This window comes from Nycticebus coucang, chromosome 9 (assembly GCF_027406575.1).
Source record: "Nycticebus coucang isolate mNycCou1 chromosome 9, mNycCou1.pri, whole genome shotgun sequence".
NCBI lineage: Eukaryota > Metazoa > Chordata > Mammalia > Primates > Lorisidae > Nycticebus > Nycticebus coucang.
In genome coordinates this window covers 96,203,577-96,215,497 of record NC_069788.1, presented here as the reverse complement: position 1 = coordinate 96,215,497, position 11,921 = coordinate 96,203,577, and the positions used below count along the sequence as shown (strand labels likewise).

General features: G+C 45.4%; 2 protein-coding genes across 3 annotated transcripts in view; one reads left to right on the top strand and one right to left on the bottom strand.

Annotated features, from left to right (window-relative positions):
- Positions 1-213: 213 nt before the first annotated feature.
- LOC128594561 (60S ribosomal protein L34-like) lies at positions 214-5,953 on the top strand. The gene is made up of 2 exons (XM_053603476.1): positions 214-2,215; positions 2,246-5,953. Exon 2 carries the CDS (start codon positions 3,658-3,660, stop codon positions 4,009-4,011), a length of 354 nt encoding a protein of 117 aa, XP_053459451.1. The 5' UTR covers positions 214-2,215; positions 2,246-3,657; the 3' UTR covers positions 4,012-5,953.
- Positions 5,954-6,068: 115 nt separating this feature from the next.
- KCNK10 (potassium two pore domain channel subfamily K member 10) overlaps positions 6,069-11,921 on the bottom strand; it is a 153,599-nt gene continuing 147,746 nt past the window's right edge. For both annotated transcript variants that reach the window (XM_053603475.1, XM_053603474.1), the window contains exons 6-7: positions 9,118-9,260; positions 6,069-7,294 (exon numbers count right to left, since the gene is read on the bottom strand). In XM_053603475.1, coding sequence (XP_053459450.1) covers positions 6,668-7,294; positions 9,118-9,260 — 770 coding nt within the window. In that variant the 3' untranslated portion in view covers positions 6,069-6,667. The remainder of the gene's footprint in view (positions 7,295-9,117; positions 9,261-11,921) is intronic.

The following is an 11,921-nucleotide window of genomic DNA, read 5'->3' as shown; positions in this document are numbered from 1 at the left end:
GTTGTTTAAGATTCCTCTTCTTGGGTTGTTTTGGACTCTTCCTCCTGCAAGACAGTGAGTCTCCCAGGCTCTGTGCTGATGGATGCGTGGAAGGCCCCCTTCCTGTGGTCAGGACAGAAGGCTTGTGGTCCAGACCAGAGCTCCCAAACCAGCCACTATGAACCATGCTTGACCCACAAAGGAAAGGAAAACAGGAGAGACACTGGATTGGATCTTCCAGAAGGTCTTTGTTGCAATTTTCTCCATCATTAAAAAAAAAAAAAAAATTACATCATCAAATAAAGACAATAGCAGCACAGCTTATTGAAATGTTACAAGCAAATTGGTTTTGTACTTTTCCTAAGAACATTACGAAATCCCCCTCCCCCCGCATTATTTTCTGTAAAATGACTTGTTTTTTTTTTTAAAGCACCATGAAATCCTACAGAGAAAAATAGGTAAAACACCTCCACACGTGGGTTTATCATTGTCACTGAGTCCCCTACCTGTGACTCTGGGATGGGGAAGAGGCTGGAGGCTGAGAGGTGGGGTGGTTTGCATATCGCTTCTAGGCACTGCTGCACCTCCTTCCTTCAAGCTCAAAGCCCAGAGGTTTTGCAATTATCCTCTGCAGCACAGATCTGTTACAACAGTGGAGTGGGAGCCCTCTCAAGGAATTTTTTTTTTTAATGCACAGGAAACTATCTGAGATTTTTTCACCTAAGAGCCAAGAACACAAAGTAGATTCCAAATCTTAGGCACCTGTGAAAATGATAATCATGCTCAGTAAAATCAGAGACACCTCTCATTCCACCAGCTGATGTCACATGACTTACTCACTGCCATGGGAGGACTGAGGTTTGTGTGGAGTACGGGCAGGGTGGTGAAGTGTACCACCGAGATAGTCCAAGGGCAGAGTGGAGGGCTTCACGCACAGCCACAAAACTAGCACGCTGTTCCCAAGTTTCCATATGCAGAACTAACAGCATCCACATAGCCACATGAAGGCCACCTTTGTTTCAGAGAGTTGCCATTTTTACTTTTAAGGCCATTACTGACTAGCTCTTGCACTATCTCACCAAAAGCTCCCCCTGTGTCTTTGCACAGAACGGCATCATAACGGTGAGAAGGGAGAACACCACTTGAAACATTGAACAGAATGCGGAACGCAGAGGTATGCAACACAACACTGGCTTGGTTTTTCTTTCTTACTCGGGTGGTGGCCCTGCATGTTTGTTTTCCTATCCCTTTCCCATGGTTCAGAAGCCACAGAACACATGGGACGGTCACATTCTTACCCAGTCCAGTGAGTAAAAACCTGCCTCTCCTAAGCTCTGGCCACACTGTCAGTAATCCTCAAAACCAAGCAGTCAAACAGACATGCAGCGCTGACCAGCCCGGAAATGCCATCAGCTCAGAGGCAGGCAAGGGGCACTTGTTTACGGAGAAGATGGTCAGCCTCAATAGTGAAATAACAGAAATATTATAAACTCATAGATTTAGTAAGGGCTAAAAATCAATCTCTCTGCTCTCTGCTTTCTTTTTCCTCTCCTTAACTGACTGACGGAAGCTCTCCATTTTTACAAAATCCAACAGGAGCCCAGCAGACAAAAGGGAAATGTAAACTTTCTCCACAAATCACTAGACCTATTGACTAAATCAGCCTTTCAGTATTTGTTCCCATAGCCATAGGTGGTTCCTAAAAAGCAACCAGGCAGACAAGGGTAGGGGGCAAACTGCAGATCTCAAATCCTGACTAAAACCATATCTTCAGGGCAAGATCAGGACAAGATCTCTAACAGTCATTTCTGCTAAGAAGATATAACAGTTTCACACAGCAGATTCTCCTATCTGCCTGAGGCCCCAAGAAGAGCAGAGGGAGCGGAAGTGGCACTTCACAGAACTCTGTTATTTGACTACAGCCACAAATTATTCTTCATCCCTTTTTTTCCATTCCCTAAATAAAAAGTCTGAATAACTGGTTTTCTAGGCTAACACATCCTTCCTTTTTCTACCTCTGTGTCTTGGCCCTTTCCCATCTGAAAAAAGTAAATAAACTTCTTCTTTCTATCCTAATCTTTGGAGAATTTTTTCTCAAAACCCACAGGGCACCTACTGAGCTTTCCACCCTAACATTTAGGACAACTAGGACTTTCAACATGGAATGGTCCCCACAGAACCCAAAGTAGCCATTTCCTGTGTGTGTGTGTGTGTGTGTGTGTGTGTGTGTGTGTGTGTGTGTGTGTGTGTGAATGAGAGGTGTCAGTCTGTCCATAGTGCATTAATCCATGAAGTAATCCAAGGAAACTTTAAGTACAATTTACCGCAAATAGCAACAGCTTAAAATTCTTTAGTTTTAACACCATGCAAAAAAATGCCCACGTAGCATGAGCCCTCCCGTGACAGTGTGCTAAAGAGCTACCAGGGAGGGTAGAGAAAGCCTATACAGTACACAATCCTAATTTGGACTCCCGTCTCCCAAGTACATCTGGTCCCCATCAATCACCCCCCCCCCAAAAAAAAAACAAAAACCCAAATGGCAGGAGACCAAGTTCTCACCTTAACCTAAAATGGGTAGGATCATTAGTCAGTATCCATAAATCCAACTTGTAACTTTCTTCATAAATTTAACTTATGGACTGGGGAATGTTATCAGAGAATTGAACAACTAAAAGGGGCCTTGATTATTATCTGTGCTCAACTTCTATGATGTGCAGACGAGGTGACAGGGCTCCAGGAAGGGAACTGGTGCGCCCATGACACCCTTACCCAACCCCAACTACGCCCACCTTACCCCAAAATTCCTGGCATCATTATTGGGTATTGAGGTGTCATCTCTCCAAATTGTCCTTGGCTCTCACCAGTAAGCCTCCATGTCTGTTACTAAAGAAAAATTCAGTGCCCAATTGCCAGGTGAAGCCAAAGACACTGCCCACTGAAGATCAGAAACACGTGCTCTCTCTGGATGCCGGATGGAAACCTGCACTCCAGGTTTGTGGGAGGGTGGGAGTGCAGCTTGGACAAGGAGGGCTGTGCTGGGGCATGTATGGAGTAAGTGGCAGGTCTGCCTTATCCACGTGTATTCTACATGCTATTTGGCCCCATCTAGAAAAGGGAATATTCAAGTAACTTCAGAACAACTGTTCTCCCCTCAAATCTTAGCTTATAGAAAGAGGAATTCAACTTCTGAGTGTCTCTCAGCTTCTCCTCTGGAGAGTACTTTATAGTTTTCTAAACACTTTGCTTATTTAGTGGATCGATAAAGGGTCTTCTTTGATTTTATTCATCAGGGCTTCAGCCCACTGTACTCAGGGAATGGGTTATACAAAAAGATGTTTGTGCTCCCGGTCCAAAGCTCTTTTTGATCCTTGTGTCTTACTAGGGTTTGCCTCACTGGGGGAGGCGCCTGTGTGCACACCAACACAGGCCCCTGCTCCATTTGGTAGAGTACGCAGCTTAGTGCTTTGAACCGTTTTATGCCTGCAAGATAAGCAAGTAAAGTGCAAAAGAGTGCTTTCCAAGGGCATTTCTAACAATACGAAAAGGGTGCCACATACATACAGCCCTCCCAAAAGCAAAGCAAAACAAACAAACAAAAAACCGTGTGACGGGGACGCTGTCTAGAGCTTTGGAAACCCCTCCATCGATCCTGACTGCACTTCCAAAACCACACTCAAAATGGTGCAGTGGTTGACATACCATGGTAGGCTTTCCTACAATACAGCCTCTACCAGAACCAAGCTGTCCCGCACTCCTGGTAACAGAATTGTTTACCTTTATACCAAGAAGGTTGGGAAAGCACCAAAATCTGCATGTAGTGTGTGCCTAGGCAGACTTCGAGGGGTTCCCGCTGTGAGACCTAAAGTTCTTATGAGGTTGTCTAAAACAATAGAACATGTCAGCAGGGCCTATGGTGGTTCCATGTGTGCTAAATGTGTTCGTGACAGGATCAAGCGTGCTTTCCTTATTGAGGAGCAGAAAATCGTTGTGAAAGTGTTGAAGGCACAAGCACAGAGCCAGAAAGCTAAATAAAAAAATGAAGGTTTTTTTGAGTAATAAAAATTGAGACTGAAAAAAAAAAACGGTGTGATAGGTATCTGCACGGGGGACCTCTTAGGTCATGTTTACACAAAGACCTTGTTTCCTCTTAGTGGTAAAGACTCCTCCACATCTTCTCCCCACATCTGTGAGCTGGGTTCTAGAAGCTAGAACAACACACATACACACAAAGCAGGCACACATAAGGGTGCATGACACAGAAACTGTAGCAAAGTTAAAAGCAGACTTTGGTCAGACTTTGAATACCAGCTCTACCACCTTCATGCTATGTGCCACCGTGTAAGTTCCTTAACTGCCCTGAGCCTTCATGTCCTCATCTACATAATGGGTTTGCAAAGACTTCCCTCAGAGTATCGTGAGGTTTCAGTGAGCTGACGTTCGTAAAGTGCCTAACCCAGTGCCTGGCCCATGGATGGCACTGGATGCATGATAGGAAAGCCTCTTTGCCAGATCTGACTATCAGGCCTGGAATTGGAACACACTGCTGTAAGGAAGGTACCTGGTAAAATGATTGAGATCCATGGACAGTTCAATCAGGAAACTTCGACTTGTCAGAATTAGAAAGTCTTGGTTATTGACAGATTCCTTAAAACACACTAGGTCAGACTGGAACAAGCGCGCTTAGTAAAAACATGGGATCCATAGCTGCATATACACCATTTCCCAAGTGGAGAAGTTAATCCAGACCTGCCTTAGATAGAAAGGACCTCATCAAAGTTGATTATTATTTAGTTCCTTCTCCAAACTAGTGCCAGAACTCTAACTGGAGCCTAAAGGTGTTCTGGAGGTGAGGAGGGAGGACTGCGTGTGCTCCAGGCAGGGGAGAGCTGCGAATTTTTGAGAATCAAGCAGGCACTGGTCTTCTACGATGCCCATGGCCAAGGATGTAGTGGGTATAACTTTATCTGGAAGTCAGAAAGCTCCAGATAGCTTCTGGAGCCTTCCACTAGTGCTGCGATCTTTCTTTTGATAAATCCATATGTGGGTTAGTTATGTGAAATCCCATGAATTCTCCAAAAGGTTGTAGTAAACCTGGAAGGCCCATAACCAGCAACTTCCTGGTGTTGCCGGGTCCAGAATTTTAAGTGTGTGGCCCCAAATAGCAACAGCTTAATTACAATTACAGCCAATTACAAAGATTAAGGGACACAAAAGATGACAGCCTCGTTATATACTTTCCCCATTCTGATAAAAATCCATTAAAGAAATTATCCTCTCAAAGCCTATGACTAGCCATTCCCCCACTTTCTTTCGCTTGAATGTTCTATCCTCAGGGGATGATCATAATTATCACATATTGGCTATGGTTGGTCTAGAATCCATCACAGGGGCGGTCCAGTTTTAGTAAAACTAACAGGTATGAGATGTAACAGGTAAGAAGTGATGCTTTCAGAACAAAGGAATGTCCAAACATAAAAGTAACATAAAATACTTTAAATACTTCTAAGCATTATTTTTAAGTGGAATTAATGGCACTTATGATGCAAGCAATAAAAACATTTCAAGCTTACTATACAAGGGTTGGGTGAGAGATTAATCTTCCTTGCGTTTGGAAATAGCAAGATTGGATCTCATAACTACGTCTACCCTAAAACACCCAAAGGGACAAAAAGCCCTGAGATGGAAAGATGCCATGGTCCTCCTTGGTATGTCTCAGAAAAGCAGGATGTCTATTTTTATAAAAATTTGGGATCAGCTAGATAGAACAGCAAGCCACTGGCATCATGCAAGGCAATAGTTTTGGTATTTTCCCCCCTCCTATCAAAATGAGTTATAACCAAAGTCCCACTAGAAAAGTGAACATGGATGTTTCATAACCAGTTTATTTCCACCATTGCACCCACTGAGGAAAATGCGTGATTGGCCTTTAACCATGCAGCGGCTGATGCTGAGTTTTCACCGGTGAGTGCACGATCATTTTGACTACCTACCCCTGTGAGAAAGACTAAACTCAGTAAGCTTCTGTCATTGGTTAAGGTAGTATCCACAGTGTGATGCATTGGTGATTTTGTAATTTTTTTTCTTTTGCAATGAGAAAAGCAATTGCACCTTTTAATACATGTGCTCTGATCTGTTTCCAACAAACTCCAGGTGCTCTCAGGTCCCACAGACATCATTGGGAGCTTAGAAAGACTAGGTATTATGCACTGAATGGTTTGTATCAAAATTCAAGCTCAGAGCACATGCCAAACTGTCAACTCTAACCCTAGTTACAGTTACCAGTTCACCCCCAAACACGTCCCCTTCTGCATGTGCACAAAATTCTAAAAGACACACCTGTTCCTTTCAGGAGGCTGGTCTACAGAATAGCTGCCCTTGTCTATGTGTCATGCCAGGGTGCTGCTGCACGGCACCGCCACTAACACACCCTAACATGCACAGTTGTCACCTGCTATGTGTGTGAACACTCCCCATGTGTCCTGTGGTTGCTATCTGACACAAAGTTCTTGTCCTTTGATTCCTTTTGGCAGAGCAAGCTTTCAGTTGTTTATGGCACAGTGAAATATATTCTCCAATGCTATGTAATTTTGGACTAACAAGAAGTCTGTTTAAGGCACGTGTCTCAGTGTGAATACAAAAAACAAAAACAAAAAACCAACGCTCAATCTGAGTCCAATGTCCTTCACATTTAGTTTCTGTCTTCAAGTAATGAGTTGTTTTCATTCTCCAGCTCCCCACATTTGGTGTCCGTGGGCACCATTCCATTCTCAAGCTCCACATGCTGCTGGATACAGTCAGTCAGCACAGCTGTGCTGGAGTTGTCCGAGTTACACATCTTTTCTGTCTCCTCCTCTTTCTTCTCTTCATCCAGGGAGTAATTCCGGAAGGTCTTGTAGATTTTCTGGACGTCCTCGGGCAAGGCCTTTTTGAGGTCCTTGTTTTTCCTCTTGGTGAGTTTGGAGGTGGACCCCAGCTTGTTGATGATGTTGTCCTCTGAGGCGCCTTGCCCGTGTTTGTTTAGCTGCTCCGACCCCTTAAGGCGCAGGTTGTTGGGCCGGTTGTTGATGCTCTCCTGGGATGAGGCCTTGAACCGGCCCGTGTCCAGGGCGGCAAAGACAGAACGCTTCTCTGGGGACAGCATGTCCAGCGAGTGAGCCCTCTGGTCCAGGCCCAGCCGCCGCCGCTCCATGCTGCGGATGGTGGCCGCCCGTTGCAGCTTGTCATGGATCTCCACGCTGAGCCGCCGCCGTGTCTCCCGGAACTCGGCAGTCACGTTGGCCTTCCACTCAGCCGCGTGGGCCTTGATCTCGCCAACCTGGCCAACAGACAGAAGAGCAGCAACACACTGATAAATGCCTCCCGCCCTCCCTCAGGCTCCCCAGTGCCACCAGCCTTGGGGTCCCTGTGGGGGCCATGGCTCAGGGAAGGCCCAGGACTTCCCAGCAACCTTGCTTCCAATGCCCATCTCCAATTGGCCAGCAACTGATGCTGCTCAAGGACGCACACATGGCGGAGGACCCAAAGGAAGCCTGGAATTTGGAGATGGTGACGGAATGACAGGGAGGCAGTGCTCTGGGGGAGAGCTGAAACTTGGGGTTGGACATAGCTGGCTTCTAGGTGTGTTTTCACTCTCGTTAATTGTTTGGCCTCACTGCCCCAACGTAAACTGGAATAATCACATCTAGCTCACAGAGTTTGTAGCTTTATCACGTGAGATGAAGAAATGTACCCAGCTCATCCTGGGGGCAGAGGAGGTGCTCAGCAGGCCCTCCCTGTCCTGATAGCTCCACCTGGACAGCCTTTACAAGTTTGCCTGGGATAGTCCCAGTTTTAAAATAGGAAGTCCCTGGGCCTATGAATCCCCTGAGTCCTGAGCAAACTGGGGCGGGAGGTTACCCCATCTCTGAGCCATAGTATGGCCTTGTGCTATGGGGCTTCCTCTGGATTAAGAAGATCCTCCAGGGTACCTGGGACCAAATGTCGCTGGGCAGAGTGCAGCAAGAGGGCGTGTTCTGCCAAAGCCCACAGAGCACATTTCGTTTAGAGTGAAGCTTTGCCTGAGGACCAGCATCAAATTTCTTGGCTCTTAATCAACAAAACAGACATTTTAGTTCCATGCTTCCCTCACAGGTGAGTAACTAAGTTTTCGCATTCAGGAAAGTCACTATTTATGTTGTTTTCTTCCCTCTGCTATAAGCTGATTTTCAGCAGGTCAGTGAGTTCTCTGGGGAATCCGCATTGAAACTGCATTGATAGTGCTTATGTCAGCCAGGAAAATTAACCCTGGGGCCCAGCAAAATGATACAGGAAATTTCTCCACTCCGTGACTTTCTCCTGAGCCTTTCATATAGAATGAGGTACACAGAGGCTGTCCCTCCCCTTATTTCTTTGGGTTTTCTTATCTCCCTCCCTTTTTTTTTTTTGGCTCTTTCTCTCTCCTTCCCTTGCCTTCCTCCTTTCTTTTCCTCTCTTCCTAGAAGAACTAATCACATGGACATTATTTTAATCCCCAAATCTATCTTTCCTTCTTATGGCTTCCCTGTCCTCTGCGCAGGTTTTCTCTGTGTAAATTTATGTGCTCAGCCCTGGCCTGTCTCTACAGATATAACAACAAGGAGGGGATACAGGTGAAAGGGACCCTGTGAGTTTGCTTCCCCATGGCTGGCCACTGTTGGATGACTTCAGGAACTCACACTGACTCAGGAACAATTCTTGGTATTCAACTGCATTTTCGCACAGACTCTGAGACCTGAAGGACAGGTTGGCTCTCCTGGGCTCTGTGGGAGTTCTCTAGGCTTCCCCCCGTATTTGCTGATAAGGGGCAAGTGCACACCGACAGCCACAGTCTATTTCTGCTGACTACTTTTAGTCAATTTTTAAAGATCCGTGGTGGTTTACTAGTCTTTCCAGGATTTGTTGGCTGGTAAACAAATCACCGTATTTTTTCATCTGCCAAAAAGAGATCCTGAAGTAAGTGCTTGGCTTTGAGGTGATGATTCAAAATGAGGAAGCCCATGACCCCACCCCCACCCCCCCACTGAGTGAGAAACTCTCCAGCCCACAGAACAGAGACAGACAACTCTTGCCACAAGCTCATGTGATTTCAGGAACATTCGTAGAGTTGGGAAGGGATCCTACCTCTTCTTTTGTCTTTTTGGATAGAACCCGTAGCCAATCTCCGATCATACTGAGGACAGCAGCAAAGTAGGCAAGGCCAACAAGGATCCAAAACCACACTAGGGGCTTATACCACTCCCGGTAATTGATGCCAGCGTTTCCCCCTGAAAACAACCAAACGTTACTTTAACCATGATCTAGCATGTGGTCTCTGCAGAGCAAACGTATTCCAGTCCGTGTAACAAAGATGTCACTCCATCATCTAACACTAAAGTGTTCAACATGTTAGAAGGACAAGGGGTTTCAGAGCAAGGGAAAGATGTGTATCTTCCCCCCAAAGGAGCCCAAAGGAGGTTTACTTCCTCGATACTAGGAATAAAAAATGTCAGCAGCCAACTTGAGCCCCCTGTGGCCAACCTGAGCACGGACAATGAAAGAGTTGGAGCTACAGGATAACACGTCAGGCCCGCTGTCATTGTTTCTTTCCTTAAACTTTCCTAAATTTATTTTAATAAAAATTGAATGTCACTAAATCATCCCATATGGTTTGGAATTCTTGGAACCATTTCCATATTAAGTGTACATGCGTTTGCCAGGAGACAAATGAACATGAAGTAAAATTAGGCCTAATGGCATTACTGAGACTTTGATGCATATAATAGTGATTTAACACTGAGGGATGGTGTTTACATCATGCTGACCCAAAGGGTCAATTAGGCTGAGTAATTAAATCACCATAAGCTAGAACTAAAGGGACCTTTGAGGCTACCTAGCCCAATCTCTTTATTTAATAAATAAGGATTACAGTGAAGAAAATCCATCAAACCAAATTGGCCAGTTGCCTTATTACATTGACTGGCTGTTCCATTGAAAGGACTGGTCATTTATTATGAATAATTAGCCCATTTATCCCAGCCTTCCTACAGGCCTGGCTGAAGGCAGCCATGCAGAATAGGGGCCCAGCCCAGCCTACTCTCCTGAAGAAGTGAGGAAGCTTCATGAAATAGACATCAGCTTTGTCCTCACTCTGAGAGGCCTTGCTGTCTCTTGAAGCAGGAGGTAGTTGTTCCTAAGATGATCAATATTAGCAATGGATTGGTAATTGTGGTAGTAGATGATGAATAATTATTACACTCTCCCACTGGGTCATGGTTGTAACTTCATCTAGCACCTCTGAGTCCATACTGCGCTCTTCTGGCATCAGCTGGGAACATACTTTGGCCTGTGGCTTTTCTCAACATGCCCAAACCCAGGCACCCACAAGGTCTTAATTGCAGCTGCCACCTCACTTTAGAATTCCAGCTTCTCTGTGTCAAGCCCCTGTTGGTTCAGCTTTCCTGCCTCTGTTTTTGTTTTTTTGTTTCTCCCCTTTAGGCAACTCTCCCCTGCAGCTTTTTCTAGGATATAATTCGACTTCCTGCAAGGTTAAGTAGTTTTTGAGGTTCAAGTTATTTCCGCGCTATGCTGGAGAAGTCTAGCTTTCTCAGCTGGCTACCCAGGAATAAACATTTACCTTTGCAAGACACAGTCACCCAACAAAGATTATCACTAGGGTGCGCCAGCGAACAAGGCAGTCAACACCCTTCCTCAGAGGCTTGTCTGGATTTGGAGATTTATGTGTTCTCCCTGTTGGGGTGATGAATGCTGTCCTGTTGTTAGGCTGTCCTAAAGTGAGCCAGCTACAAAAGAAGCCAGCAATCAAGCTTCTGCGATCGACGTCCTGATTGTACTATCAGAGCTGATACAGGCCAAATCACAGCAACCCTCACGTCTTGTCAATATATCTTTTTCTAATGATTGTACAAGCTTTCCCATGGCTCTCAGAAGGTACCAAAAAGACAAGTTTCCAGTCCTGTACGGCATCTCTTCTCCAGAATGCTGTGTGTGAGGTCTGGAAACTGGAACAGTAGGACAGCGTAGTCTAACTGCAGTCAGCTGTGTGAATTATCAACACCCTACTGTGTGGAAGCCTCAGACAGCAACACTGTGGGGGCCTGGGAACACACAGGCTTCACCCTCACTGCATAAGCAACAATAAGGTAAAGTTCTGGCTTGCACTAAGCGCTCTGTCCCTGGTGGATAATAAATAATTAAAACCGTAATAATTTTTCTCTTTTTTTTAATAAATAATTTTTTTGAAACAAGTCTCACTCTGTTGCCCAGGCTAGGGTGCCTATGGCATCATAGCTCACTGTAACCTCAAACTCCTGGGTTCCAGCCTCCCAAGTAGCTGGGACTACAGGCGGCCACCACAACTCTCAGCTACTTTTTCTATTTTTAGTAGAGACAGGGTCTCACTCTTGCTCTGGTTGGTTTCGAACTCCTGACTTCAAGTGGTCATCCTGCCTCAGCCTCCCAGTGTGCTATGATTATAGGAGTGAGCCACCGCACCTGGCCAAGCATAAATATTTTTTTAATCTCATACTCCCAAAGCTCTGCTATTTGTGCCCCAGATTGGCAGACTGAAGTGAGCAATTGATTACAGAGGAGCGTCTGCCTCAAGTATCTTATTTATAGTTTGATGGTCCTCGGGACAGCCCAGTGCCAGTGCAGAGATCTCTGAAGCATAACCCGCTCCAAATTATGCTTTGCGGTGTTTCAAGAAGTGTATGAAATAGTTCAAAACCCCATCTGCCATTACGTGTATGTACCTTAGATGGGACTTCACTGAGATTTCCCACAGACCAACTGCTGATGGTGCTAAGGAATTAACCAGAACACATCTGCAACTATTTCTCTTTATTTGCTCAGTTTCTCTGTGCAGTTTCTCTTTAGAGTTACTAATCAGACAACAATGGCTGAGCTCTGTTCACAAGAAAAGACTG